The sequence below is a fragment of the Erinaceus europaeus genome, chromosome 12 (assembly GCF_950295315.1).
Source record: "Erinaceus europaeus chromosome 12, mEriEur2.1, whole genome shotgun sequence".
Classification (NCBI taxonomy): Eukaryota; Metazoa; Chordata; class Mammalia; order Eulipotyphla; family Erinaceidae; genus Erinaceus; species Erinaceus europaeus.
The window spans coordinates 99,784,599-99,811,924 of record NC_080173.1 but is presented as its reverse complement, the minus strand read 5'-3'; the positions used below and the strand labels follow the sequence as shown (position 1 = coordinate 99,811,924).

Below are 27,326 nucleotides of genomic sequence, written 5' to 3'. Positions count from 1 at the left end.
CTAGAGTTGTCAGTTTCTAAGAAAGACAACTGAGGGTAATTGTGGCCAGTGATAAAATTCTAGTTTTCAGGAGTCGGGCGGTAGCGCAGTGGGTTAAGCACACAAGGCATGAAGTGCAAAAACCAGCTTATGGATCCCGGTTCGAGCCCCCGGCTCCCCATGTGCACAGGAGTCACTTCACAGGCGGTGAAGGAGGTCTGCAGGTGTCTGTCTTTCTCTCCCCTCTCTGTCTTCCCCTCCTCTCTCCATTTCTCTCCGTCCTATCCAACAATGATGACAACAATAATAACTACAACAACAATAAAAAACAAGGGCAAGAAAAAGGAAAATAAATTAAAATTTTTTTTTTAAATTCTAGTTTTCAAGAGAAAATTTGGAGTCTGGGGAATTTGTATTTCTTCTACCCCAGGCTCCACAACTCTCTAATGAATAAATGATTTCCTGACTCCAGCAGCAGTAACAGGAATGGATGTGACGTTCTGATATTGTATAATGAAGCACGTCAAAGTCTGGAGAAATCTGCATTATTAAGTGAGCCAATATTTTCCAATCATTTCACAATATTATATATGGCTGAAAGATTCGTTCAATGTGAGAAATTGACCAACCGATTTTGATGTAAGAAGTACAAAATGTTTCATATTCAAAATTGCAAGAAACTACCACTTGTCAAGTTTTTAGTACACTGTAATGCAATTTTTAAAAAAAAATCTGGGTTGTCTCTTTTTTTTCACCCCTTCCTTGACTCCTTTCCAAGAATCTCCCCCTTTGGGGAGGGGTGGCTACTATTTCCTAAAAAGAAAAAGGCACTGTTCAGCTCTGGTTTATGGTGGTGCAGGGGGATTGAACCTGGGACTTTGGAGCATCAGGCATGAGAGTGTTTGTATAACCATTATGCATCTACTCTCTGCCCTCATTTTTTTTCTAACTAATCTTTTTTTAATTTTAATGTACTTATAAAAAGCAAAGATTGACAAAACTATAGGATAAGAGGGGTACAACTCCACACAATCCCCACCACCAGAACTCCGTATCCCTTCCCCTCCCCTGACAGCTTTCCTATTCTTTATCCCTCTGGGAGTATGGACCCAGGGTCATTGTGGGATGCAGAAGGTGGAAGGTCTGGCTTCTGTAATTGCTTCCCTGCTGAACATGGGCATTAAAAGGTCAATCCATACTCCAGCCTGCCTCTCTCTCTCCCTAGTGGGGCAGGGCTCACACACACACACAAGTCTAGCTGGCAAGTGATTCAAACATCCCTCCTTTAGTTTCTATTATGAGGACCCCCCACCATGGGTGGTAATCCCTGGAGAATGGGTCCTTGGTGTGTGGAGGAAAGAATTCAACCAAATACCCCAAAGGGAAAGTTCTGTTTTAGCTGAGCAAGCGAGCAGAGCAGACGGACAGTCCCAAGAGTGGCAACTGCCAACCGCCTGGAGGGAGGGGTGGCCTGGCAGTCAAGGGGTAGACCAACCCCCCGCTAGAGCCTTGCATTCCGTGATATGCCTTCGGTTTGATCTAGGGAGAGAATAATGTGCAAGGACCCAGGTTCAAGCCTCTGGCCCCCACCTGTGGAGGAAGAGCTTCACAAGTGGTAAAGCAAGCTTGTCTCTCTTCCTGTCTCCCCCTTCCCTGTCTATTTCTGCCTCTATTCAATAAACAAATAAATAAAATATTTTGTATCTGTGTGGTTTGCCTTCACTGACCTCAACCCAAACAAGAAATTTCAAGAATCATGATCCAGCAGGCTTCTGTCTAGTGCAATTAAGATGGTTTAGGAGATTGTAAGACCATATGACATCTTTTCTCCTGAAAACCGTACGGCCGTTGTTTTGTTGTGTTTTTCAGAAAATGTCGTCGAGGCTTACAGGTGTGTGCAATTATTTATACTTTCAAATGAAAAATCAAAATATTTGCTTTGGTGTCCAGCACACAATCAGTATTGTTAGGCTCCAGAGCTCTGCTCCTGGAGACTATTTTTCCCATTTTGTTGCCCTTGTTGTTGTCATTATTGTTATTGTTGTCACTGATGTTGTTGGTTAGGACAGAAAGAAATGGAGAGAGGAGGGGAAGACAGAGAGCAGTAGAGAAAGACAACTGCAGACCTGCTTCACCGCCTGTAAAGCGACTCCCCTGCAGGTGGGGAGCCTGGGGCTGGAACCAGGATCCTTACGCCGGTCCTTGTGATTTGCTCCACGTTCACTTAGCCTGCTGCGCTACCACCCAATTCCCCTTTCAACTTCTCTATGTCCTATCGAATAATAATAAAAATAAATAAATAAGGCCACCAGAAGTGGTGCATTCACAGTGCCAGCACCCAGCCCCAGCAATAATCCTAGAGGCAAATAATAATAAAAAATTAAGTAAAAGTAGACATTTGATGAACTGAAAACCTTTCTTCTTGATCACACTTACAGGTGGAATCTCAGACACAGGGACACGGAGGGAGCTCACACAGCAAACCACGGCTTGTCTTGTGGTATTGCACCAAGGCAAAAGATTCTGGGGCAGGCGGGGTGGGAAGGGCTAAAGAGAAGCTTGGAGTGGGCAAGGTGGGGGGGGTAGGTAGCATAATGGTTATGCAAAGAGACTCTCAAGTCTGAGGCTCCAAAGTCCCTGGTTCAATTCCCACCCCCCCCCCCACATCACCATAAGACAGAGCTGAGTAGTGCTCTGGTGAGAGAGAGAGAGAGAGACAGAGAGAGACAGAGGCGAGCGTGCTTGGGCTCCTGGTGCATGATGTACAGACCTGGCTTGTGGCGAGTGTGTTCTGCAGAGAGCTCCCACAGGAGATGAGAGATTGTCCCTGTGTCAACAACTGTGCTCTAAACCATCAACCACCAATAAAATAATGAGGCTTTTTCAGTTTCCATCTGACCATTGCTCTAGCTACATCCCACAAGATTGGATGTTATGCCTTCATTATAATCATTTGATTTTTTTCCTAATTTCTTTTTTATTATAACATTTTTATATTTATTTATTTTCCCTTTTGTTGCCCTTGTTTTTGTTGTTGTTGTAGCTATTATTGTTGTTGTTGATGTCTTTGTTGTTGGATAGGACAGAGAGAAATGGAGAGAGGAGGGGAAGAAAGAGAGGGGGAGAGAAAGACAGACACCTGCAGACCTGTTTCACCGCCTGTGAAGCGACTCCCCTGCAGGTGGGGAGCCGGGGGCTCGAACCGGGATCCTTATGCCGGTCCTTGCGCTTTGCGCCATGTGCGCCTAACCTACCGTGCTGCCGCCCGACTCCCCCAGGTACCATTTTCTTTCAACCTGAAGAAATTCAAGTTTCCTTGAAATTCAAGAAGGGAATTTTTGTTTGTTCCGCTATTTCTCCGTGACTTCACTGGTCAAGTGCAGACACCCAGGGTCAGGTTCTCCTCTGTTGCCATGGACACAGGCCTCTCCCCTCGCTGTCTCTCACTGCTTCCTTTCCAGATGTAATGGCTACAACTCAGACCCTACCTCCCAGTGGGAAATCTCACAGCCACAAACTCAAAGCGGCCAGGCCCGAGCACTGGAGTCACCTGGTAAACTCATATCCAGGCAGTCAGGGCCCTCCCTTCACCTAAGACTTAAAAACACCCAGAACGTCTTCCCAAGATAACTGGCAGGTTTGATCTCTTCACTGTCTCCATGTCCCGAGCCAGAACAGAAGCGCAACACACAGCGGTTCTCCAAAACGTTTATTCAGCCGGCATCCGAAAGCCCCACAACCGCCTCAGCACAACTCGGGGTGAGCACAGGGGAGGCCGCGAGGGCACCGAGGAAGAGGACTGGCGTGGAGAGGCTGGGACTCCCACCCGTACACCGGCCCGGTCCCACGCGGCTGCAGCAGAGATGGGGGCCCTGGGCCCCGCACCCCAGCCGGGGCAGGAGACGCCTCCCGGCCCTCTGACCACCCCCAAGCTGACCTGCTGCTGGAGCCCAGACACCACAGCCGGGCCTGGTGCCCAAGATGCCAGGGAAGCAGCCTGCTCCCTGGGGCGGGTCAGCTGGCCCACGGGGATGTGTGTGGAGGGTGGGGAGGGGGCACTGGGGGGCACTTCCTCCTTCCTGGCAGGCAGAGCACAGCTAAGGGGTGGACAGGCAGGGCAGGGCAGGGCAGGACAAGGCAGGACAAGGCAGGGCAGGGCAGGGCAGGGCAGGACAAGGCAGGGCAGGATAGGGCAGGGCAGGGCAGGGCAGGGCATGGCAGGTCAAGGCAGGGCAGGGCAGGGCAGGGCAGGGCATCCGAGTCCCAGGCTGGGACCCTGGGGCCTCCAGTCTCCACTGTGTGGCTGTCAGGGGTTCCAATGGGAGTTTGAGGACTGTGAGGAGAGGGTTGGGGAGAGGGCAGGGGTGAGAGGAGTGGCCTGGTGGGGACTCTGCACAGCAGGGGAGGGGGCCCGGTGGTCACAGGCTCAGCAGGGTGCCCAGGGGCAGTGCCAGACACAGAGGCAGGAGGAGAAGCCCCCCGGGATACAGGGAAATCGCCTGGTTCACCACATCCACCAGCCACTTACTGTAGAGGGCAACGTCAGTGTAGACGCCCGGCACCTCTCTGCGGCCACAGCCGACTCCCCAGCTCACAATCCCCACCTGGACCCAGGTGAGATTCAGCTCACAGAGCAGAGGACCCCCGGAGTCTCCCTGGAGAAAAGCAGACAGACACCGGGTGAAGGAAGTCCCACAGCCCAGGAGCTGCCAGGCCCGGGCCTCCCGCATGGCCTCCTCTGACTGCCAGAGCCAAGGGCTGAGACGCCAAGAGAAGATAGCGAGGGGCTGGGCGGTGGCGCACCTGGTTAAGCGCACGCATCACAGCACACAAAGACCCGGGTTCAAGCCCCTGGTCCCCACCTGCAAGGGGGAAGTTTTCAGAGTGGTGAAGCCAGGCTGCAGGTGTCTCTCTGTCTCTCCCTCTCTAGCTCCCCGCTCCTCTCTCAATTCCTCTCTCTGTCTCTATCCAATAAACAAATATTTTAAAAAAGCAGAGTGATATCCTCTGAGAATATTGTTTTTTAAAAAAATATTTTCTTTTTTAAGTTTTTTAATTATCAGCTTTATTTATTGGATAGAAACAGCCAGAAATTGAGAGGGGAGGGTAAGAGAGAGAGGAAGACAGAGAGGCAGAGAGACACCTGCAGCCCTGCTTCACCACTCACGAAGCTTTCCCCCTGCAGCTGGGGACCAGGGGCTCAAACCTGGGTCCTTTCGCACTGTAACATGTGCGCTCAACCTGGTGCACCACCACCTGGCCCCTCGCCTGAAAATATTCTGATGTGTGTCTTTTCAAACCACAGAGGCTGTTGCATGTTTTTGGAGCTGTGCGTCTGAATGGCAGCCCTACCCTGTCTAATCTGAATGTTGTCTCCATCCCCCAAGGCATGAGCAGCTCCTCCTGCCCTCCCCTCGTGGCCGCCTCAAGCAAAACCCTCCCTGTCCTTTCCCAGCCGCCTCTCTGCGGCCACACTACCAGCCCCTCAGAGTCACTGGCCTCAAGTTCTCGCTCACTCCCGCTCTCACAAGCAGCGGGTAACAGGAGCAGCTGACAACCCCCCCCCCCAGACTTCTCCCACCACAGGACCCCAACGTTCTACTTGGGACTGAAAGGTGTTCCCTCCATCACGGAAACAGACCCCCAGCAGACAGTCCCAGCTGGCCCTGGCACTTGGCAAAGCATCCAGCCCACACCCATCCTGACCCCTTGCCCTCCTCTCTGGCTCTGTTCTCACCCACGGCTTCAGCTCTTTCGAACGTTCCTGAAACCCGCAGGTTCCCTCAGGCCCCTGAGCAACTGCGTGTGCTGCTTCCTCTCCCTCCAGTGCACTTCTCTTTTGTTTTTATTTATTTTTGCCTCCAGGGTTCTGCTGAGGCTTGGTGCCTGCTCTACAAATCCACTGCTCCTGGCAACCATTTTTTCCCATTTTATTTGCTAGGACAGAGAGAAATCAAGAGAGGAGGGGAAGACAGACAGGGAGAGAGACACCCGCAGACCTGCTTCACTGCATGACGCATCCCCCCTGCTGGTGGGGAGCGGGGGATTGAACCTGGATCCTGGCACAGGTCCTTGCGCTTAGGACTATGTACGCTTAACCCGGGTGCACCACCACCTGCCCCCTTCTCTTTCCAAGGCACCCAAGGGCTCATCCGTAAGACCCAGCTCTGATGCCCCTCTTCTGAAAGAGTCTGGGGCTCAGCAAAGACTCTGGAGCCAGGAGGCCGCAGGCCCCCCCAGGGAACCTTGACACATGCCACAGACGCTCACACTGTGAGACGTGCATGGCAGCTACAGGGAGGGTGTGGTGTGATTTCCTGATCTGCGTGGGTAAACGCCCACACTGGCCCCATAAGACCCACCTAGAAGGAAGCCACTTAAGGAACTTAGATTATTCACATCACCTGCCCGTAATTCCCACACCCCGGAGGGCCGGGTCCATCAGGCTGAACGCCCACATTCCCACGCCCAAGGACCCAGGTTCAAGCCGCCCCCCCCACCCCGCTCTCTCCACCTGCAGGGGGGAAAGCTTTACGAGCAGTTAAACGGGGCTGCAGGTGTCCCTCTGTCTCTCTCCCTCTCCAGCTCCCCTTTCTCAAGTTCTGTCCTATGTACTAAGTAAATAAACGTCTTAAAAGTCCCCACAGCCTGGCAGAGCCTCCAGGCAGCAGAAGGCTCCTGTTTGAAGGAACAGACCTGGGCAGCTTGGGGATGGGGGCATAAGTAGCTCCCTCACAAACCCCCTTCACTTAGCAAGGGACGAGAGACCCAGAGGCAAGTAGCCCAGGTCCCGACTCCCACACTCAAGGATCTCTGAGAGGGACTCCCGCGAGGCAATGGGAGAGGAGGGCCCGGACCCACCTTGCAGGCATCCTTGCCTTCCTCCTTGTAGCCACAGACCATCCCCTTCACCACTTTGTTGCGCTCGGTGAACAAGGCCTGTTGTATCATGCGGTTGCATCGCTCGTAGTAGATTATATACTGATCGACTTCCTGGAGAACGGGCGAGACCAGGGAGTCGCCTAGAAGCAAGCAAGCACGCTGACTGGACCTGCACACGTGGACAGGAAGCGCCCGACACCCAGACGCCCCCGGGACTGGGACGGCTGTTCCCACAGGGAAACACTGAGGAGCACACCGAGGCCCAAGGCTGACATGGGCAGAGGGGAGAAAGCCGCCAAAGCACGACGGCTAACGGGCCAGCACAGCAAGAGGCGAGTATCTCTGGCCAAGTATCTCTGGCTCCGAGTATTACTGAGATTGGTAACAGCGCGGGTGTCTGGGCTCTGGCTTCACTTAGAGCAGGAGCTGAGGCTCACGGTCAGTGGTGGATGGCTGCTCTTCCTGAAGAAGGAAGGCTGGGTAACCTCACCAACAATGGTGCCCCCTCCAAGGACAGGGACTTCCCTACCCACCCAAGCAGGCCCTTCAAGCTCTGATGGACAGAAAGCTCATCAAATAAGAAACCCACCGTGGAGGGAGTCGGGTGGTAGCACAGTGGGTTAAGTGCACGTGGCGCAAAGCGCAAGGGCCAGTGTAAGGGTCCAGTTCGAGCCCCCGCCTCCCCACCTGCAGGGAAGTCGCTTCACAGGTGGTGAAGCAGGTCTGCAGGTGTTTGTCTTTCTCTCCCCCTCTCTGTCTTCCCCTCCTCTCTCCATTTCTCTCTGTCCTATCCAACAATGACGACATCAGTAACAACAAGAACTACAACAACAATAAAAAATAAGGGCAATAAAAGGGAAAATAAGGAGTTGGGTGGTGCAAAGCGCAAGGACCAGTGTAAGGATCCCGGTTCAAGCCCTTTGCTCCCCACCTGCAGGGGAGTCACTTCACAAGTGGTGAAGCAGGTCTGCAGGTGTCTGTCTTTCCCCGTCTGCCCCTCATCTCTCCATTTCTCTCTGTCCTATCTAACAATAATGATATCAATAACAACAACAACAATAACTACAAAAAAAGGGCAACAAAAGAGAATAAATAAATATTTTTAAAAAGGTAAAATAAATAAACATTTAAAAAATTTAAAAGGAGTCAGGCGGTAACACAGCAGGTTAAGCATACATGGTTCAAAGCACAAGGACCGGCCTAAGGATACCAGATCGAGCCCCCGGCTCCCCACCTGCAGGGGAGTCACTTCACAGGCGGTGAAGCAGGTCTGCAGGTGTCTGTCTCTCTCTCCCCCTCTGTCTTCCCCTCCTCTCTCCATTTCTCTCTGTCCTATCCAACAATGACAACATCAATAACAACAACAATAACAACTACAACAACAATAAAGAGCAAGGGCAACAAAAGGGGAGATAAATAAATAAAGATTTAAAAAATTTAAAAGGAGTTGGGCAGTAGCGCAGCGGGTTAAGTGCAAAGCACAAGGACCGGTGTACGGATTCTGGTTCGAGCCCCCGGCTCCCCACCTGCAGGGGAGTCGCTTCACAGGCGGTGAAGCAGGTCTGCAGGTGTCTGTCTTTCTCTCCCCCTCTCTGTCCTCCCCTCCTCTCTCCATTTCTCTCTGTCCTATCCAACAACGACGACACCAATAACAACAACAATAATAACCACAATAATAAAACAAGGGCAAAAAAAGGGAATAAATAAATATTTTTAAAATTTTTTTTAAAAAGAAACCCACCGTGGACGGAACTCCACAGCATATGGGTCTGTCCCCAGGAACCCGGACGCCTCCCAGACACCCCTCGCCCCAGAACCAGAAGGAGGAGACGTCAGCCGCATACATCTCCTGAGAGCCAACACACTACGGCTCCCGGCAGCTGCAATCAAACCCTCAGACTGAACACAGGAAGAGACTTCCATCGAGTTCTGGGTTCAAGTCAGTCAGAGACCTTCCCCAGGGATGTCCTTCCTCGAGCCGCTGCCGCCGGGCAGTCTGCCTGCCCGCCCCGGGTGCCGACCTGCTGCCCGCTGCAGGGAGAGCTTTGTCCCCTCCTCCCTGATGGGCTCCGGCCTTCCCCTCACCAGATTCTTCTCTCCGGCCCCACCCGGTCACCCAGCACTGGGTGCCGGCTTCCACCCGCAGGGCCTCCATGGGGATGCACACGGGGTGGGTGCTGGCCGTGAAGTTGACGCTCCGGACAAGCTGCAGCAGTGCCAGGTCATGCTGAATGATTCCCATCATCGAGAACTTGGGGTGGACGATGACCCTTCGGATGGGGATCACCAGGCTCGTGGCCTCCTCGTAAACACTCAGGCCTCCGATCTTGACGCTGTAGTAGGAGCGGCTGGGAGGGGGGTGAGCAGGCCCGAGTCACAGGCGCACCTCTGCCTCCCGCCCAGCCTCCCTCACCAGCCTCGCCACCACCGTCACCAGAGCCCTCCTTCGCCACTCAAAATCACCTCTGACTGACAGTAAATAGCTAGCAAGCACTGGCTGAAGTAGAACGTGAACTGGAAGTGACATGTTGCAGCAGAGTAAAAGACTCTGGTCGGGGGGGGGGGGGGGGAATACAGGTCCAAGAAGGACGACAGAGGACCTAGTGGGGGTGTACTGTTATATAGAAAACTGGGAAATGCTACGCATGTGCAAACTACTGTATTTGCTGTCGAATGTAAAACATTAATTCCCCAGTAAAGAAATTTAAAAAGAGAGAGAGAGAGAAAGAACTGGCTAGTGGGGGGGTGTGCTATTGTGTGGAAAACTGAGAAATGTTATGCATGTACAGACTGTTGTACTTACTGTCGACTGTACAACACTAATTCCCCCCAATAAAAGGCCAAAAAAATTAATGTTTGATATAATGCACTAGTAAAATCACCTGATCCTTAAAAAACAAAACAAAACAAAAAAAACTACTGGCACAGTTCAACAAAATTATAAAAAAAAAAAAATGTGGGCCAGGGAGGCTGGGGGGGTGGCTCACATAGTGCAAAGCACAAATACCTGCACAAGGATCCCAGTTCGAGCCCCTGGCTCCCCACCTGCAGGGGGAGGTCACTTCACGTGCAGTGAAGTAGGTGTCTCTTTCTCCTGCTCTATCTCCCTCTCCCCTCTCAATTTCTCTCTGTCCTATCCAATAAAAAATGAGAATGGCCTCCAGGAGCAGTGGATTCATAGTGCCAGCACTGAGCCCCAGTGATAATCCTGGAGCAAGAAAAAGTGGGCCAAAGAACTAAAGAGTTTTTGAGAGAAGAGATACACATGAAGAAATGGTCCACTTCACTTCTCATTAGAGAAATGCAGGGGGCCGGGCGGTGGCACAGCGGGTTAAGTGCAGGTGGTGCAAAGCGAAAGGATCAGCATAAGGATCCCGGTTCGAGTCCCCGGCTCCCCACCTGCAGGGGAGTCGCTTCACGGGCGGTGAAGCAGGTCTGCAGGTGTCTGTCTTTCTCTCCCCCTCTCTGTCTTCCCCTCCTCTCTCCATTTCTCTCTGTCCTAGCCAACAACAACAACAATGATAACAACAACAATGATAACTACAACAATAAAACAAAGGCAACAAAAGGGAAAATAAATAAATGTAAAAAAAAAAAAAAAAAAAGATAAGCAGGGTAGACCCTAGTTAGTCCTTGGATGGGAGAAACCAGAGACAGACAGACAGACACCACAGCACCAGAGCTTCTTCCAGTGTGGTGGAAAGCGGGTTCAAGCCTGGGTCAGGCGCACAGCCAGGCAGGAAGCTGCCCAGGTGAGCTCATATGCCTCTGACTCGGTTTTGCCCACGTGCCGGGCAGCGCAAGTGAGTGGGGCAGGCGACTCAGACTCGCTCAAACCCACGTGTGAGTCTCCCGGCCCCCCCTCACCTTAGAATGCAGTGGGCCGCTGACAGCACCCAGTTCTGCGTGATGAGGGTGCCTCCACACACGTGCCTGTTTCGGATCCTCAGGCTCACCTGCCAGGGCCACTTCCCCTCCTTGGCATCCTGTCCGCCCAGGATCTTCTCAAACACGCGGCCACAGTCTGGGGGTGTCGGAAGCCGCCCTGTCACCCGGGGCACCAGCTGCCTCTTGTACAAAGCAGCCAAGTCTCCTCGGTGATCTCACTCCTCCACCCCCCAGCCCAGACTCCATTCAGACCCTGCCCCCAACACAGCGCCCCCCACCACTCCCAGGATGCAGCGGACACCGAGGCCCCACCACCACCCACCCAGCACCCACTCCCAGGATGCACCCGACACCGAGGCCCCACCACCACCCACCCAGCACCCACTCCCAGGATGCACCCGACACCGAGCCCCCACCCACCACCCACCCCGCACCCACTCCCAGGATGCACCCGACACCGAGCCCCCACCACCATCCACCCCAGCACCCACTCCCAGGATGCACCCGACACCGAGCCCCCACCCACCCCGCACCCAGCACCCACTCCCAGGATGCACCCGACACCGAGCCCCCACCCACCCCGCACCCAGCATCCACTCCCAGGATGCACCCGACACCGAGGCCCCCACCACCACCCACCCCAGCACCCACTCCCAGGATGCACCCGACACCGAGCCCCCACCACCATCCACCCAGCACCCACTCCCAGGATGCACCCGACACCGAGCCCCCACCACCATCCACCCAGCACCCACTCCCAGGATGCACCCGACACTGAGCCCCCACCCACCCCGCACCCAGCACCCACTCCCAGGATGCACCCGACACCGAGGCCCCACCACCACCCACCCCGCACCCACTCCCAGGAGGCACCCGACACCGAGCCCCCACCACCATCCACCCAGCACCCACTCCCAGGATGCACCCGACACCGAGGCCCCACCACCACCCACCCCAGCACCCACTCCCAGGATGCACCCGACACCGAGGCCCCACCACCATCCACCCAGCACCCACTCCCAGGATGCACCCGACACCGAGGCCCCACCACCACCCACCCCAGCACCCACTCCCAGGATGCACCCGACACCGAGGCCCCACCACCATCCACCCAGCACCCACTCCCAGGATGCACCCGACACTGAGCCCCCACCACCATCCACCCAGCACCCACTCCCAGGATGCACCCGACACCGAGCCCCCACCACCATCCACCCAGCACCCACTCCCAGGATGCACCCGACACCGAGCCCCCACCACCATCCACCCAGCACCCACTCCCAGGATGCACCCGACACCGAGCCCCCACCCACCATCCACCCCGCACCCACTCCCAGGATGCACCCGACACCGAGCCCCCACCCACCATCCACCCCGCACCCACTCCCAGGAGGCAGCAGGTGCATTCTCCCCCCGCCCCTCCACCCAGCACCCACCCTGGACGCACCCGGCCGAGCCCCCACCCCCAAGCCGATGGCCACCTGGACTAAATGCCAATAAATTGGGGTCGATCGCAGGCCCGCTGGAGCCGGGAGCTCGCGAGGAACGAGGGGTCGCGGTGAGGGTCCCGGGGGTCGCGGTGAGGGTCCCGGGGGTCGCGGTGAGGGTCCCGGGGGTCGCGGTGAGGGTCCCGGGGGTCGCGGTGAGGGTCCCGGGGGTCGTCCCTGGGTCCGCGGGGAGCCCCCCCGAGGGGCTGGCAGGGGCCGAGGGTCCCGTGGCCGGGTCCTGCCCACCCGCGACGCGCAGCCGGGACGCCAGGAGCAGCAGCGGGAGCAGCAGCCGGAGCAGGAGGCCCAGGGGGCGGCGGGGGCCCGGGGACGCCATGGGCTCGGCCTGTGCTGGCGGCCTCGCACAGCGCCCGCTGGCGGCGACCCCCGCCCCGCTGCTGTGGGCGGGAAACCGCGGAGGCGGACGGCTTGCAACGCCGCCCTTCCCCGCCAGGGGGCGTCGCCCCAGCGCCCGAGCGGGGCTGCCTCCCTGTGCACCCGGCTAAGCGCACCCGCTCCAGTCCCCGTCCTGCTCAGCGCTTTCTCTCTGATCTTCCTTCTCAACTTCGGCATAAGTGACCTCTTTCCATAGGCATCCTTCTCTATCTGACTTACTGCACTTGACACGATTCCTTCAAGCTCCATCCAAGAGGAGGTGAAGAAGGTGAAGTCACCCTTTTTACTAGCCGAGTAGTATTCCGCGGTGTACCTAGGCCACATCTTGCTCAGACGCTCATCTGCTGTTGGACACCTGGGTGGCTTCCAGGTTTTGGCTATTACACATTGTGCCGCTATGAACACAGGTGTACAAACATGTTTTTAAAATATAGAACGCTTCACGAATCTGCGTGTCACCCTCTTGCAGAAGCCATGCTGAGATTCTCTCGCTCCAATGAGATCAATTGGTCGGTCTAGTATATGTTCTACCCAAGTGAGCACTAGAGTTGTCAGTTTCTAAGAAAGACAACTGAGGGTAATTGTGGCCAGTGATAAAATTCTAGTTTTCAGGAGTCGGGCGGTAGCGCAGTGGGTTAAGCACACAAGGCGTGAAGTGCAAAAACCAGCTTATGGATCCCGGTTCGAGCCCCCGGCTCCCCATGTGCACAGGAGTCACTTCACAGGCGGTGAAGGAGGTCTGCAGGTGTCTGTCTTTCTCTCCCCTCTCTGTCTTCCCCTCCTCTCTCCATTTCTCTCCGTCCTATCCAACAATGATGACAACAATAATAACTACAACAACAATAAAAAACAAGGGCAAGAAAAAGGAAAATAAATTAAATTTTTTTTTTAATTCTAGTTTTCAAGAGAAAATTTGGAGTCTGGGGAATTTGTATTTCTTCTACCCCAGGCTCCACAACTCTCTAATGAATAAATGATTTCCTGACTCCAGCAGCAGTAACAGGAATGGATGTGACGTTCTGATATTGTATAATGAAGCACGTCAAAGTCTGGAGAAATCTGCATTATTAAGTGAGCCAATATTTTCCAATCATTTCACAATATTATATATGGCTGAAAGATTCGTTCAATGTGAGAAATTGACCAACCGATTTTGATGTAAGAAGTACAAAATGTTTCATATTCAAAATTGCAAGAAACTACCACTTGTCAAGTTTTTAGTACACTGTAATGCAATTTTTAAAAAAAAAATCTGGGTTGTCTCTTTTTTTTCACCCCTTCCTTGACTCCTTTCCAAGAATCTCCCCCTTTGGGGAGGGGTGGCTACTATTTCCTAAAAAGAAAAAGGCACTGTTCAGCTCTGGTTTATGGTGGTGCAGGGGGATTGAACCTGGGACTTTGGAGCATCAGGCATGAGAGTGTTTGTATAACCATTATGCATCTACTCTCTGCCCTCATTTTTTTTCTAACTAATCTTTTTTTAATTTTAATGTACTTATAAAAAGCAAAGATTGACAAAACTATAGGATAAGAGGGGTACAACTCCACACAATCCCCACCACCAGAACTCCGTATCCCTTCCCCTCCCCTGACAGCTTTCCTATTCTTTATCCCTCTGGGAGTATGGACCCAGGGTCATTGTGGGATGCAGAAGGTGGAAGGTCTGGCTTCTGTAATTGCTTCCCTGCTGAACATGGGCATTAAAAGGTCAATCCATACTCCAGCCTGCCTCTCTCTCTCCCTAGTGGGGCAGGGCTCACACACACACACAAGTCTAGCTGGCAAGTGATTCAAACATCCCTCCTTTAGTTTCTATTATGAGGACCCCCCACCATGGGTGGTAATCCCTGGAGAATGGGTCCTTGGTGTGTGGAGGAAAGAATTCAACCAAATACCCCAAAGGGAAAGTTCTGTTTTAGCTGAGCAAGCGAGCAGAGCAGACGGACAGTCCCAAGAGTGGCAACTGCCAACCGCCTGGAGGGAGGGGTGGCCTGGCAGTCAAGGGGTAGACCAACCCCCCGCTAGAGCCTTGCATTCCGTGATATGCCTTCGGTTTGATCTAGGGAGAGAATAATGTGCAAGGACCCAGGTTCAAGCCTCTGGCCCCCACCTGTGGAGGAAGAGCTTCACAAGTGGTAAAGCAAGCTTGTCTCTCTTCCTGTCTCCCCCTTCCCTGTCTATTTCTGCCTCTATTCAATAAACAAATAAATAAAATATTTTGTATCTGTGTGGTTTGCCTTCACTGACCTCAACCCAAACAAGAAATTTCAAGAATCATGATCCAGCAGGCTTCTGTCTAGTGCAATTAAGATGGTTTAGGAGATTGTAAGACCATATGACATCTTTTCTCCTGAAAACCATACGGCCGTTGTTTTGTTGTGTTTTTCAGAAAATGTCGTCGAGGCTTACAGGTGTGTGCAATTATTTATACTTTCAAATGAAAAATCAAAATATTTGCTTTGGTGTCCAGCACACAATCAGTATTGTTAGGCTCCAGAGCTCTGCTCCTGGAGACTATTTTTCCCATTTTGTTGCCCTTGTTGTTGTCATTATTGTTATTGTTGTCACTGATGTTGTTGGTTAGGACAGAAAGAAATGGAGAGAGGAGGGGAAGACAGAGAGCAGTAGAGAAAGACAACTGCAGACCTGCTTCACCGCCTGTAAAGCGACTCCCCTGCAGGTGGGGAGCCGGGGGCTGGAACCAGGATCCTTACGCCGGTCCTTGTGATTTGCTCCACGTTCACTTAGCCTGCTGCGCTACCACCCAATTCCCCTTTCAACTTCTCTATGTCCTATCGAATAATAATAAAAATAAATAAATAAGGCCACCAGAAGTGGTGCATTCACAGTGCCAGCACCCAGCCCCAGCAATAATCCTAGAGGCAAATAATAATAAAAAATTAAGTAAAAGTAGACATTTGATGAACTGAAAACCTTTCTTCTTGATCACACTTACAGGTGGAATCTCAGACACAGGGACACGGAGGGAGCTCACACAGCAAACCACGGCTTGTCTTGTGGTATTGCACCAAGGCAAAAGATTCTGGGGCAGGCGGGGTGGGAAGGGCTAAAGAGAAGCTTGGAGTGGGCAAGGTGGGGGGGGGGGTAGGTAGCATAATGGTTATGCAAAGAGACTCTCAAGTCTGAGGCTCCAAAGTCCCTGGTTCAATTCCCACCCCCCCCCCACATCACCATAAGACAGAGCTGAGTAGTGCTCTGGTGAGAGAGAGAGAGAGAGACAGAGAGAGACAGAGGCGAGCGTGCTTGGGCTCCTGGTGCATGATGTACAGACCTGGCTTGTGGCGAGTGTGTTCTGCAGAGAGCTCCCACAGGAGATGAGAGATTGTCCCTGTGTCAACAACTGTGCTCTAAACCATCAACCACCAATAAAATAATGAGGCTTTTTCAGTTTCCATCTGACCATTGCTCTAGCTACATCCCACAAGATTGGATGTTATGCCTTCATTATAATCATTTGATTTTTTTCCTAATTTCTTTTTTATTATAACATTTTTATATTTATTTATTTTCCCTTTTGTTGCCCTTGTTTTTGTTGTTGTTGTAGCTATTATTGTTGTTGTTGTTGATGTCTTTGTTGTTGGATAGGACAGAGAGAAATGGAGAGAGGAGGGGAAGAAAGAGAGGGGGAGAGAAAGACAGACACCTGCAGACCTGCTTCACCACCTGTGAAGCGACTCCCCTGCAGGTGGGGAGCCGGGGGCTCGAACCGGGATCCTTATGCCGGTCCTTGCGCTTTGCGCCATGTGCGCCTAACCTACCGTGCTGCCGCCCGACTCCCCCAGGTACCATTTTCTTTCAACCTGAAGAAATTCAAGTTTCCTTGAAATTCAAGAAGGGAATTTTTGTTTGTTCCGCTATTTCTCCGTGACTTCACTGGTCAAGTGCAGACACCCAGGGTCAGGTTCTCCTCTGTTGCCATGGACACAGGCCTCTCCCCTCGCTGTCTCTCACTGCTTCCTTTCCAGATGTAATGGCTACAACTCAGACCCTACCTCCCAGTGGGAAATCTCACAGCCACAAACTCAAAGCGGCCAGGCCCGAGCACTGGAGTCACCTGGTAAACTCATATCCAGGCAGTCAGGGCCCTCCCTTCACCTAAGACTTAAAAACACCCAGAACGTCTTCCCAAGATAACTGGCAGGTTTGATCTCTTCACTGTCTCCATGTCCCGAGCCAGAACAGAAGCGCAACACACAGCGGTTCTCCAAAACGTTTATTCAGCCGGCATCCGAAAGCCCCACAACCGCCTCAGCACAACTCGGGGTGAGCACAGGGGAGGCCGCGAGGGCACCGAGGAAGAGGACTGGCGTGGAGAGGCTGGGACTCCCACCCGTACACCGGCCCGGTCCCACGCGGCTGCAGCAGAGATGGGGGCCCTGGGCCCCGCACCCCAGCCGGGGCAGGAGACGCCTCCCGGCCCTCTGACCACCCCCAAGCTGACCTGCTGCTGGAGCCCAGACACCACAGCCGGGCCTGGTGCCCAAGATGCCAGGGAAGCAGCCTGCTCCCTGGGGCGGGTCAGCTGGCCCACGGGGATGTGTGTGGAGGGTGGGGAGGGGGCACTGGGGGGCACTTCCTCCTTCCTGGCAGGCAGAGCACAGCTAAGGGGTGGACAGGCAGGGCAGGGCAGGGCAGGGCAGGACAAGGCAGGACAAGGCAGGGCAGGGCAGGGCAGGGCAGGACAAGGCAGGGCAGGATAGGGCAGGGCAGGGCAGGGCAGGGCATGGCAGGTCAAGGCAGGGCAGGGCAGGGCAGGGCAGGGCATCCGAGTCCCAGGCTGGGACCCTGGGGCCTCCAGTCTCCACTGTGTGGCTGTCAGGGGTTCCAATGGGAGTTTGAGGACTGTGAGGAGAGGGTTGGGGAGAGGGCAGGGGTGAGAGGAGTGGCCTGGTGGGGACTCTGCACAGCAGGGGAGGGGGCCCGGTGGTCACAGGCTCAGCAGGGTGCCCAGGGGCAGTGCCAGACACAGAGGCAGGAGGAGAAGCCCCCCGGGATACAGGGAAATCGCCTGGTTCACCACATCCACCAGCCACTTACTGTAGAGGGCAACGTCAGTGTAGACGCCCGGCACCTCTCTGCGGCCACAGCCGACTCCCCAGCTCACAATCCCCACCTGGACCCAGGTGAGATTCAGCTCACAGAGCAGAGGACCCCCGGAGTCTCCCTGGAGAAAAGCAGACAGACACCGGGTGAAGGAAGTCCCACAGCCCAGGAGCTGCCAGGCCCGGGCCTCCCGCATGGCCTCCTCTGACTGCCAGAGCCAAGGGCTGAGACGCCAAGAGAAGATAGCGAGGGGCTGGGCGGTGGCGCACCTGGTTAAGCGCACGCATCACAGCACACAAAGACCCGGGTTCAAGCCCCTGGTCCCCACCTGCAAGGGGGAAGTTTTCAGAGTGGTGAAGCCAGGCTGCAGGTGTCTCTCTGTCTCTCCCTCTCTAGCTCCCCGCTCCTCTCTCAATTCCTCTCTCTGTCTCTATCCAATAAACAAATATTTTAAAAAAGCAGAGTGATATCCTCTGAGAATATTGTTTTTTAAAAAAATATTTTCTTTTTTAAGTTTTTTAATTATCAGCTTTATTTATTGGATAGAAACAGCCAGAAATTGAGAGGGGAGGGTAAGAGAGAGAGGAAGACAGAGAGGCAGAGAGACACCTGCAGCCCTGCTTCACCACTCACGAAGCTTTCCCCCTGCAGCTGGGGACCAGGGGCTCAAACCTGGGTCCTTTCGCACTGTAACATGTGCGCTCAACCTGGTGCACCACCACCTGGCCCCTCGCCTGAAAATATTCTGATGTGTGTCTTTTCAAACCACAGAGGCTGTTGCATGTTTTTGGAGCTGTGCGTCTGAATGGCAGCCCTACCCTGTCTAATCTGAATGTTGTCTCCATCCCCCAAGGCATGAGCAGCTCCTCCTGCCCTCCCCTCGTGGCCGCCTCAAGCAAAACCCTCCCTGTCCTTTCCCAGCCGCCTCTCTGCGGCCACACTACCAGCCCCTCAGAGTCACTGGCCTCAAGTTCTCGCTCACTCCCGCTCTCACAAGCAGCGGGTAACAGGAGCAGCTGACAACCCCCCCCCCCAGACTTCTCCCACCACAGGACCCCAACGTTCTACTTGGGACTGAAAGGTGTTCCCTCCATCACGGAAACAGACCCCCAGCAGACAGTCCCAGCTGGCCCTGGCACTTGGCAAAGCATCCAGCCCACACCCATCCTGACCCCTTGCCCTCCTCTCTGGCTCTGTTCTCACCCACGGCTTCAGCTCTTTCGAACGTTCCTGAAACCCGCAGGTTCCCTCAGGCCCCTGAGCAACTGCGTGTGCTGCTTCCTCTCCCTCCAGTGCACTTCTCTTTTGTTTTTATTTATTTTTGCCTCCAGGGTTCTGCTGAGGCTTGGTGCCTGCTCTACAAATCCACTGCTCCTGGCAACCATTTTTTCCCATTTTATTTGCTAGGACAGAGAGAAATCAAGAGAGGAGGGGAAGACAGACAGGGAGAGAGACACCCGCAGACCTGCTTCACTGCATGACGCATCCCCCCTGCTGGTGGGGAGCGGGGGATTGAACCTGGATCCTGGCACAGGTCCTTGCGCTTAGGACTATGTACGCTTAACCCGGGTGCACCACCACCTGCCCCCTTCTCTTTCCAAGGCACCCAAGGGCTCATCCGTAAGACCCAGCTCTGATGCCCCTCTTCTGAAAGAGTCTGGGGCTCAGCAAAGACTCTGGAGCCAGGAGGCCGCAGGCCCCCCCAGGGAACCTTGACACATGCCACAGACGCTCACACTGTGAGACGTGCATGGCAGCTACAGGGAGGGTGTGGTGTGATTTCCTGATCTGCGTGGGTAAACGCCCACACTGGCCCCATAAGACCCACCTAGAAGGAAGCCACTTAAGGAACTTAGATTATTCACATCACCTGCCCGTAATTCCCACACCCCGGAGGGCCGGGTCCATCAGGCTGAACGCCCACATTCCCACGCCCAAGGACCCAGGTTCAAGCCGCCCCCCCCACCCCGCTCTCTCCACCTGCAGGGGGGAAAGCTTTACGAGCAGTTAAACGGGGCTGCAGGTGTCCCTCTGTCTCTCTCCCTCTCCAGCTCCCCTTTCTCAAGTTCTGTCCTATGTACTAAGTAAATAAACGTCTTAAAAGTCCCCACAGCCTGGCAGAGCCTCCAGGCAGCAGAAGGCTCCTGTTTGAAGGAACAGACCTGGGCAGCTTGGGGATGGGGGCATAAGTAGCTCCCTCACAAACCCCCTTCACTTAGCAAGGGACGAGAGACCCAGAGGCAAGTAGCCCAGGTCCCGACTCCCACACTCAAGGATCTCTGAGAGGGACTCCCGCGAGGCAATGGGAGAGGAGGGCCCGGACCCACCTTGCAGGCATCCTTGCCTTCCTCCTTGTAGCCACAGACCATCCCCTTCACCACTTTGTTGCGCTCGGTGAACAAGGCCTGTTGTATCATGCGGTTGCATCGCTCGTAGTAGATTATATACTGATCGACTTCCTGGAGAACGGGCGAGACCAGGGAGTCGCCTAGAAGCAAGCAAGCACGCTGACTGGACCTGCACACGTGGACAGGAAGCGCCCGACACCCAGACGCCCCCGGGACTGGGACGGCTGTTCCCACAGGGAAACACTGAGGAGCACACCGAGGCCCAAGGCTGACATGGGCAGAGGGGAGAAAGCCGCCAAAGCACGACGGCTAACGGGCCAGCACAGCAAGAGGCGAGTATCTCTGGCCAAGTATCTCTGGCTCCGAGTATTACTGAGATTGGTAACAGCGCGGGTGTCTGGGCTCTGGCTTCACTTAGAGCAGGAGCTGAGGCTCACGGTCAGTGGTGGATGGCTGCTCTTCCTGAAGAAGGAAGGCTGGGTAACCTCACCAACAATGGTGCCCCCTCCAAGGACAGGGACTTCCCTACCCACCCAAGCAGGCCCTTCAAGCTCTGATGGACAGAAAGCTCATCAAATAAGAAACCCACCGTGGAGGGAGTCGGGTGGTAGCACAGTGGGTTAAGTGCACGTGGCGCAAAGCGCAAGGGCCAGTGTAAGGGTCCAGTTCGAGCCCCCGCCTCCCCACCTGCAGGGAAGTCGCTTCACAGGTGGTGAAGCAGGTCTGCAGGTGTTTGTCTTTCTCTCCCCCTCTCTGTCTTCCCCTCCTCTCTCCATTTCTCTCTGTCCTATCCAACAATGACGACATCAGTAACAACAAGAACTACAACAACAATAAAAAATAAGGGCAATAAAAGGGAAAATAAGGAGTTGGGTGGTGCAAAGCGCAAGGACCAGTGTAAGGATCCCGGTTCAAGCCCTTTGCTCCCCACCTGCAGGGGAGTCACTTCACAAGTGGTGAAGCAGGTCTGCAGGTGTCTGTCTTTCCCCGTCTGCCCCTCATCTCTCCATTTCTCTCTGTCCTATCTAACAATAATGATATCAATAACAACAACAACAATAACTACAAAAAAAGGGCAACAAAAGAGAATAAATAAATATTTTTAAAAAGGTAAAATAAATAAACATTTAAAAAATTTAAAAGGAGTCAGGCGGTAACACAGCAGGTTAAGCATACATGGTTCAAAGCACAAGGACCGGCCTAAGGATACCAGATCGAGCCCCCGGCTCCCCACCTGCAGGGGAGTCACTTCACAGGCGGTGAAGCAGGTCTGCAGGTGTCTGTCTCTCTCTCCCCCTCTGTCTTCCCCTCCTCTCTCCATTTCTCTCTGTCCTATCCAACAATGACAACATCAATAACAACAACAATAACAACTACAACAACAATAAAGAGCAAGGGCAACAAAAGGGGAGATAAATAAATAAAGATTTAAAAAATTTAAAAGGAGTTGGGCAGTAGCGCAGCGGGTTAAGTGCAAAGCACAAGGACCGGTGTACGGATTCTGGTTCGAGCCCCCGGCTCCCCACCTGCAGGGGAGTCGCTTCACAGGCGGTGAAGCAGGTCTGCAGGTGTCTGTCTTTCTCTCCCCCTCTCTGTCCTCCCCTCCTCTCTCCATTTCTCTCTGTCCTATCCAACAACGACGACACCAATAACAACAACAATAATAACCACAATAATAAAACAAGGGCAAAAAAAGGGAATAAATAAATATTTTTAAAATTTTTTTTAAAAAGAAACCCACCGTGGACGGAACTCCACAGCATATGGGTCTGTCCCCAGGAACCCGGACGCCTCCCAGACACCCCTCGCCCCAGAACCAGAAGGAGGAGACGTCAGCCGCATACATCTCCTGAGAGCCAACACACTACGGCTCCCGGCAGCTGCAATCAAACCCTCAGACTGAACACAGGAAGAGACTTCCATCGAGTTCTGGGTTCAAGTCAGTCAGAGACCTTCCCCAGGGATGTCCTTCCTCGAGCCGCTGCCGCCGGGCAGTCTGCCTGCCCGCCCCGGGTGCCGACCTGCTGCCCGCTGCAGGGAGAGCTTTGTCCCCTCCTCCCTGATGGGCTCCGGCCTTCCCCTCACCAGATTCTTCTCTCCGGCCCCACCCGGTCACCCAGCACTGGGTGCCGGCTTCCACCCGCAGGGCCTCCATGGGGATGCACACGGGGTGGGTGCTGGCCGTGAAGTTGACGCTCCGGACAAGCTGCAGCAGTGCCAGGTCATGCTGAATGATTCCCATCATCGAGAACTTGGGGTGGACGATGACCCTTCGGATGGGGATCACCAGGCTCGTGGCCTCCTCGTAAACACTCAGGCCTCCGATCTTGACGCTGTAGTAGGAGCGGCTGGGAGGGGGGTGAGCAGGCCCGAGTCACAGGCGCACCTCTGCCTCCCGCCCAGCCTCCCTCACCAGCCTCGCCACCACCGTCACCAGAGCCCTCCTTCGCCACTCAAAATCACCTCTGACTGACAGTAAATAGCTAGCAAGCACTGGCTGAAGTAGAACGTGAACTGGAAGTGACATGTTGCAGCAGAGTAAAAGACTCTGGTCGGGGGGGGGGGGGGGGAATACAGGTCCAAGAAGGACGACAGAGGACCTAGTGGGGGTGTACTGTTATATAGAAAACTGGGAAATGCTACGCATGTGCAAACTACTGTATTTGCTGTCGAATGTAAAACATTAATTCCCCAGTAAAGAAATTTAAAAAGAGAGAGAGAGAGAAAGAACTGGCTAGTGGGGGGGTGTGCTATTGTGTGGAAAACTGAGAAATGTTATGCATGTACAGACTGTTGTACTTACTGTCGACTGTACAACACTAATTCCCCCCAATAAAAGGCCAAAAAAATTAATGTTTGATATAATGCACTAGTAAAATCACCTGATCCTTAAAAAACAAAACAAAACAAAAAAAACTACTGGCACAGTTCAACAAAATTATAAAAAAAAAAAAATGTGGGCCAGGGAGGCTGGGGGGGTGGCTCACATAGTGCAAAGCACAAATACCTGCACAAGGATCCCAGTTCGAGCCCCTGGCTCCCCACCTGCAGGGGGAGGTCACTTCACGTGCAGTGAAGTAGGTGTCTCTTTCTCCTGCTCTATCTCCCTCTCCCCTCTCAATTTCTCTCTGTCCTATCCAATAAAAAATGAGAATGGCCTCCAGGAGCAGTGGATTCATAGTGCCAGCACTGAGCCCCAGTGATAATCCTGGAGCAAGAAAAAGTGGGCCAAAGAACTAAAGAGTTTTTGAGAGAAGAGATACACATGAAGAAATGGTCCACTTCACTTCTCATTAGAGAAATGCAGGGGGCCGGGCGGTGGCACAGCGGGTTAAGTGCAGGTGGTGCAAAGCGAAAGGATCAGCATAAGGATCCCGGTTCGAGTCCCCGGCTCCCCACCTGCAGGGGAGTCGCTTCACGGGCGGTGAAGCAGGTCTGCAGGTGTCTGTCTTTCTCTCCCCCTCTCTGTCTTCCCCTCCTCTCTCCATTTCTCTCTGTCCTAGCCAACAACAACAACAATGATAACAACAACAATGATAACTACAACAATAAAACAAAGGCAACAAAAGGGAAAATAAATAAATGTAAAAAAAAAAAAAAAAAAAGATAAGCAGGGTAGACCCTAGTTAGTCCTTGGATGGGAGAAACCAGAGACAGACAGACAGACACCACAGCACCAGAGCTTCTTCCAGTGTGGTGGAAAGCGGGTTCAAGCCTGGGTCAGGCGCACAGCCAGGCAGGAAGCTGCCCAGGTGAGCTCATATGCCTCTGACTCGGTTTTGCCCACGTGCCGGGCAGCGCAAGTGAGTGGGGCAGGCGACTCAGACTCGCTCAAACCCACGTGTGAGTCTCCCGGCCCCCCCTCACCTTAGAATGCAGTGGGCCGCTGACAGCACCCAGTTCTGCGTGATGAGGGTGCCTCCACACACGTGCCTGTTTCGGATCCTCAGGCTCACCTGCCAGGGCCACTTCCCCTCCTTGGCATCCTGTCCGCCCAGGATCTTCTCAAACACGCGGCCACAGTCTGGGGGTGTCGGAAGCCGCCCTGTCACCCGGGGCACCAGCTGCCTCTTGTACAAAGCAGCCAAGTCTCCTCGGTGATCTCACTCCTCCACCCCCCAGCCCAGACTCCATTCAGACCCTGCCCCCAACACAGCGCCCCCCACCACTCCCAGGATGCAGCGGACACCGAGGCCCCACCACCACCCACCCAGCACCCACTCCCAGGATGCACCCGACACCGAGGCCCCACCACCACCCACCCAGCACCCACTCCCAGGATGCACCCGACACCGAGCCCCCACCCACCACCCACCCCGCACCCACTCCCAGGATGCACCCGACACCGAGCCCCCACCACCATCCACCCCAGCACCCACTCCCAGGATGCACCCGACACCGAGCCCCCACCCACCCCGCACCCAGCACCCACTCCCAGGATGCACCCGACACCGAGCCCCCACCCACCCCGCACCCAGCATCCACTCCCAGGATGCACCCGACACCGAGGCCCCCACCACCACCCACCCCAGCACCCACTCCCAGGATGCACCCGACACCGAGCCCCCACCACCATCCACCCAGCACCCACTCCCAGGATGCACCCGACACCGAGCCCCCACCACCATCCACCCAGCACCCACTCCCAGGATGCACCCGACACTGAGCCCCCACCCACCCCGCACCCAGCACCCACTCCCAGGATGCACCCGACACCGAGGCCCCACCACCACCCACCCCGCACCCACTCCCAGGAGGCACCCGACACCGAGCCCCCACCACCATCCACCCAGCACCCACTCCCAGGATGCACCCGACACCGAGGCCCCACCACCACCCACCCCAGCACCCACTCCCAGGATGCACCCGACACCGAGGCCCCACCACCATCCACCCAGCACCCACTCCCAGGATGCACCCGACACCGAGCCCCCACCACCATCCACCCAGCACCCACTCCCAGGATGCACCCGACACCGAGGCCCCACCACCACCCACCCCAGCACCCACTCCCAGGATGCACCCGACACCGAGGCCCCACCACCATCCACCCAGCACCCACTCCCAGGATGCACCCGACACTGAGCCCCCACCACCATCCACCCAGCACCCACTCCCAGGATGCACCCGACACCGAGCCCCCACCACCATCCACCCAGCACCCACTCCCAGGATGCACCCGACACCGAGCCCCCACCACCATCCACCCAGCACCCACTCCCAGGATGCACCCGACACCGAGCCCCCACCCACCATCCACCCCGCACCCACTCCCAGGATGCACCCGACACCGAGCCCCCACCCACCATCCACCCCGCACCCACTCCCAGGAGGCAGCAGGTGCATTCTCCCCCCGCCCCTCCACCCAGCACCCACCCTGGACGCACCCGGCCGAGCCCCCACCCCCAAGCCGATGGCCACCTGGACTAAATGCCAATAAATTGGGGTCGATCGCAGGCCCGCTGGAGCCGGGAGCTCGCGAGGAACGAGGGGTCGCGGTGAGGGTCCCGGGGGTCGCGGTGAGGGTCCCGGGGGTCGCGGTGAGGGTCCCGGGGGTCGCGGTGAGGGTCCCGGGGGTCGCGGTGAGGGTCCCGGGGGTCGTCCCTGGGTCCGCGGGGAGCCCCCCCGAGGGGCTGGCAGGGGCCGAGGGTCCCGTGGCCGGGTCCTGCCCACCCGCGACGCGCAGCCGGGACGCCAGGAGCAGCAGCGGGAGCAGCAGCCGGAGCAGGAGGCCCAGGGGGCGGCGGGGGCCCGGGGACGCCATGGGCTCGGCCTGTGCTGGCGGCCTCGCACAGCGCCCGCTGGCGGCGACCCCCGCCCCGCTGCTGTGGGCGGGAAACCGCGGAGGCGGACGGCTTGCAACGCCGCCCTTCCCCGCCAGGGGGCGTCGCCCCAGCGCCCGAGCGGGGCTGCCTCCCTGTGCACCCGGCTAAGCGCACCCGCTCCAGTCCCCGTCCTGCTCAGCGCTTTCTCTCTGATCTTCCTTCTCAACTTCGGCATAAGTGACCTCTTTCCATAGGCATCCTTCTCTATCTGACTTACTGCACTTGACACGATTCCTTCAAGCTCCATCCAAGAGGAGGTGAAGAAGGTGAAGTCACCCTTTTTACTAGCCGAGTAGTATTCCGCGGTGTACCTAGGCCACATCTTGCTCAGACGCTCATCTGCTGTTGGACACCTGGGTGGCTTCCAGGTTTTGGCTATTACACATTGTGCCGCTATGAACACAGGTGTACAAACATGTTTTTAAAATATAGAACGCTTCACGAATCTGCGTGTCACCCTCTTGCAGAAGCCATGCTGAGATTCTCTCGCTCCAATGAGATCAATTGGTCGGTCTAGTATATGTTCTACCCAAGTGAGCACTAGAGTTGTCAGTTTCTAAGAAAGACAACTGAGGGTAATTGTGGCCAGTGATAAAATTCTAGTTTTCAGGAGTCGGGCGGTAGCGCAGTGGGTTAAGCACACAAGGCGTGAAGTGCAAAAACCAGCTTATGGATCCCGGTTCGAGCCCCCGGCTCCCCATGTGCACAGGAGTCACTTCACAGGCGGTGAAGGAGGTCTGCAGGTGTCTGTCTTTCTCTCCCCTCTCTGTCTTCCCCTCCTCTCTCCATTTCTCTCCGTCCTATCCAACAATGATGACAACAATAATAACTACAACAACAATAAAAAACAAGGGCAAGAAAAAGGAAAATAAATTAAATTTTTTTTTTAATTCTAGTTTTCAAGAGAAAATTTGGAGTCTGGGGAATTTGTATTTCTTCTACCCCAGGCTCCACAACTCTCTAATGAATAAATGATTTCCTGACTCCAGCAGCAGTAACAGGAATGGATGTGACGTTCTGATATTGTATAATGAAGCACGTCAAAGTCTGGAGAAATCTGCATTATTAAGTGAGCCAATATTTTCCAATCATTTCACAATATTATATATGGCTGAAAGATTCGTTCAATGTGAGAAATTGACCAACCGATTTTGATGTAAGAAGTACAAAATGTTTCATATTCAAAATTGCAAGAAACTACCACTTGTCAAGTTTTTAGTACACTGTAATGCAATTTTTAAAAAAAAAATCTGGGTTGTCTCTTTTTTTTCACCCCTTCCTTGACTCCTTTCCAAGAATCTCCCCCTTTGGGGAGGGGTGGCTACTATTTCCTAAAAAGAAAAAGGCACTGTTCAGCTCTGGTTTATGGTGGTGCAGGGGGATTGAACCTGGGACTTTGGAGCATCAGGCATGAGAGTGTTTGTATAACCATTATGCATCTACTCTCTGCCCTCATT

At 54.6% G+C, this 27,326-nt stretch overlaps 2 protein-coding genes across 2 annotated transcripts; both read right to left on the bottom strand.

The window, feature by feature from the left end:
* Positions 1-3,673: 3,673 nt before the first annotated feature.
* On the bottom strand, positions 3,674-12,585 carry LOC132542105 (putative serine protease 42). Its single transcript, XM_060204807.1, has 5 exons — positions 12,231-12,585; positions 10,729-10,885; positions 8,947-9,209; positions 6,841-7,001; positions 3,674-4,634 (listed from the first exon to the last, which is right to left on the bottom strand). Exons 1-5 carry the CDS (start codon positions 12,571-12,573, stop codon positions 4,398-4,400), a joined length of 1,161 nt encoding a protein of 386 aa, XP_060060790.1. The 5' UTR covers positions 12,574-12,585; the 3' UTR covers positions 3,674-4,397.
* A 4,266-nt stretch (positions 12,586-16,851) lies between these two features.
* On the bottom strand, positions 16,852-25,820 carry LOC132542104 (putative serine protease 42). Its single transcript, XM_060204806.1, has 5 exons — positions 25,466-25,820; positions 23,912-24,068; positions 22,130-22,392; positions 20,024-20,184; positions 16,852-17,817 (listed from the first exon to the last, which is right to left on the bottom strand). Exons 1-5 carry the CDS (start codon positions 25,806-25,808, stop codon positions 17,581-17,583), a joined length of 1,161 nt encoding a protein of 386 aa, XP_060060789.1. The 5' UTR covers positions 25,809-25,820; the 3' UTR covers positions 16,852-17,580.
* Positions 25,821-27,326: the final 1,506 nt, after the last annotated feature.

Bases quoted from the DNA above. Each gene is read 5' to 3' on its own strand.
- LOC132542105 (XM_060204807.1), bottom strand. From the start codon at position 12,573: ATGGCGTCCCCGGGCCCCCGCCGCCCCCTGGGCCTCCTGCTCCGGCTG. The intron at 10,886-12,230 runs GTGGCCATCGGC...CGACACCCCCAG, and splicing joins TTTATTGGCATTTAGTCCAG to ACTGTGGCCGCGTGTTTGAG. The intron at 7,002-8,946 runs GTGAGGGGAAGG...GCTTGCTTCTAG, and splicing joins GGGCCGGAGAGAAGAATCTG to GCGACTCCCTGGTCTCGCCC.
- LOC132542104 (XM_060204806.1), bottom strand. From the start codon at position 25,808: ATGGCGTCCCCGGGCCCCCGCCGCCCCCTGGGCCTCCTGCTCCGGCTG. The intron at 24,069-25,465 runs GTGGCCATCGGC...CGACACCCCCAG, and splicing joins TTTATTGGCATTTAGTCCAG to ACTGTGGCCGCGTGTTTGAG. The intron at 20,185-22,129 runs GTGAGGGGAAGG...GCTTGCTTCTAG, and splicing joins GGGCCGGAGAGAAGAATCTG to GCGACTCCCTGGTCTCGCCC.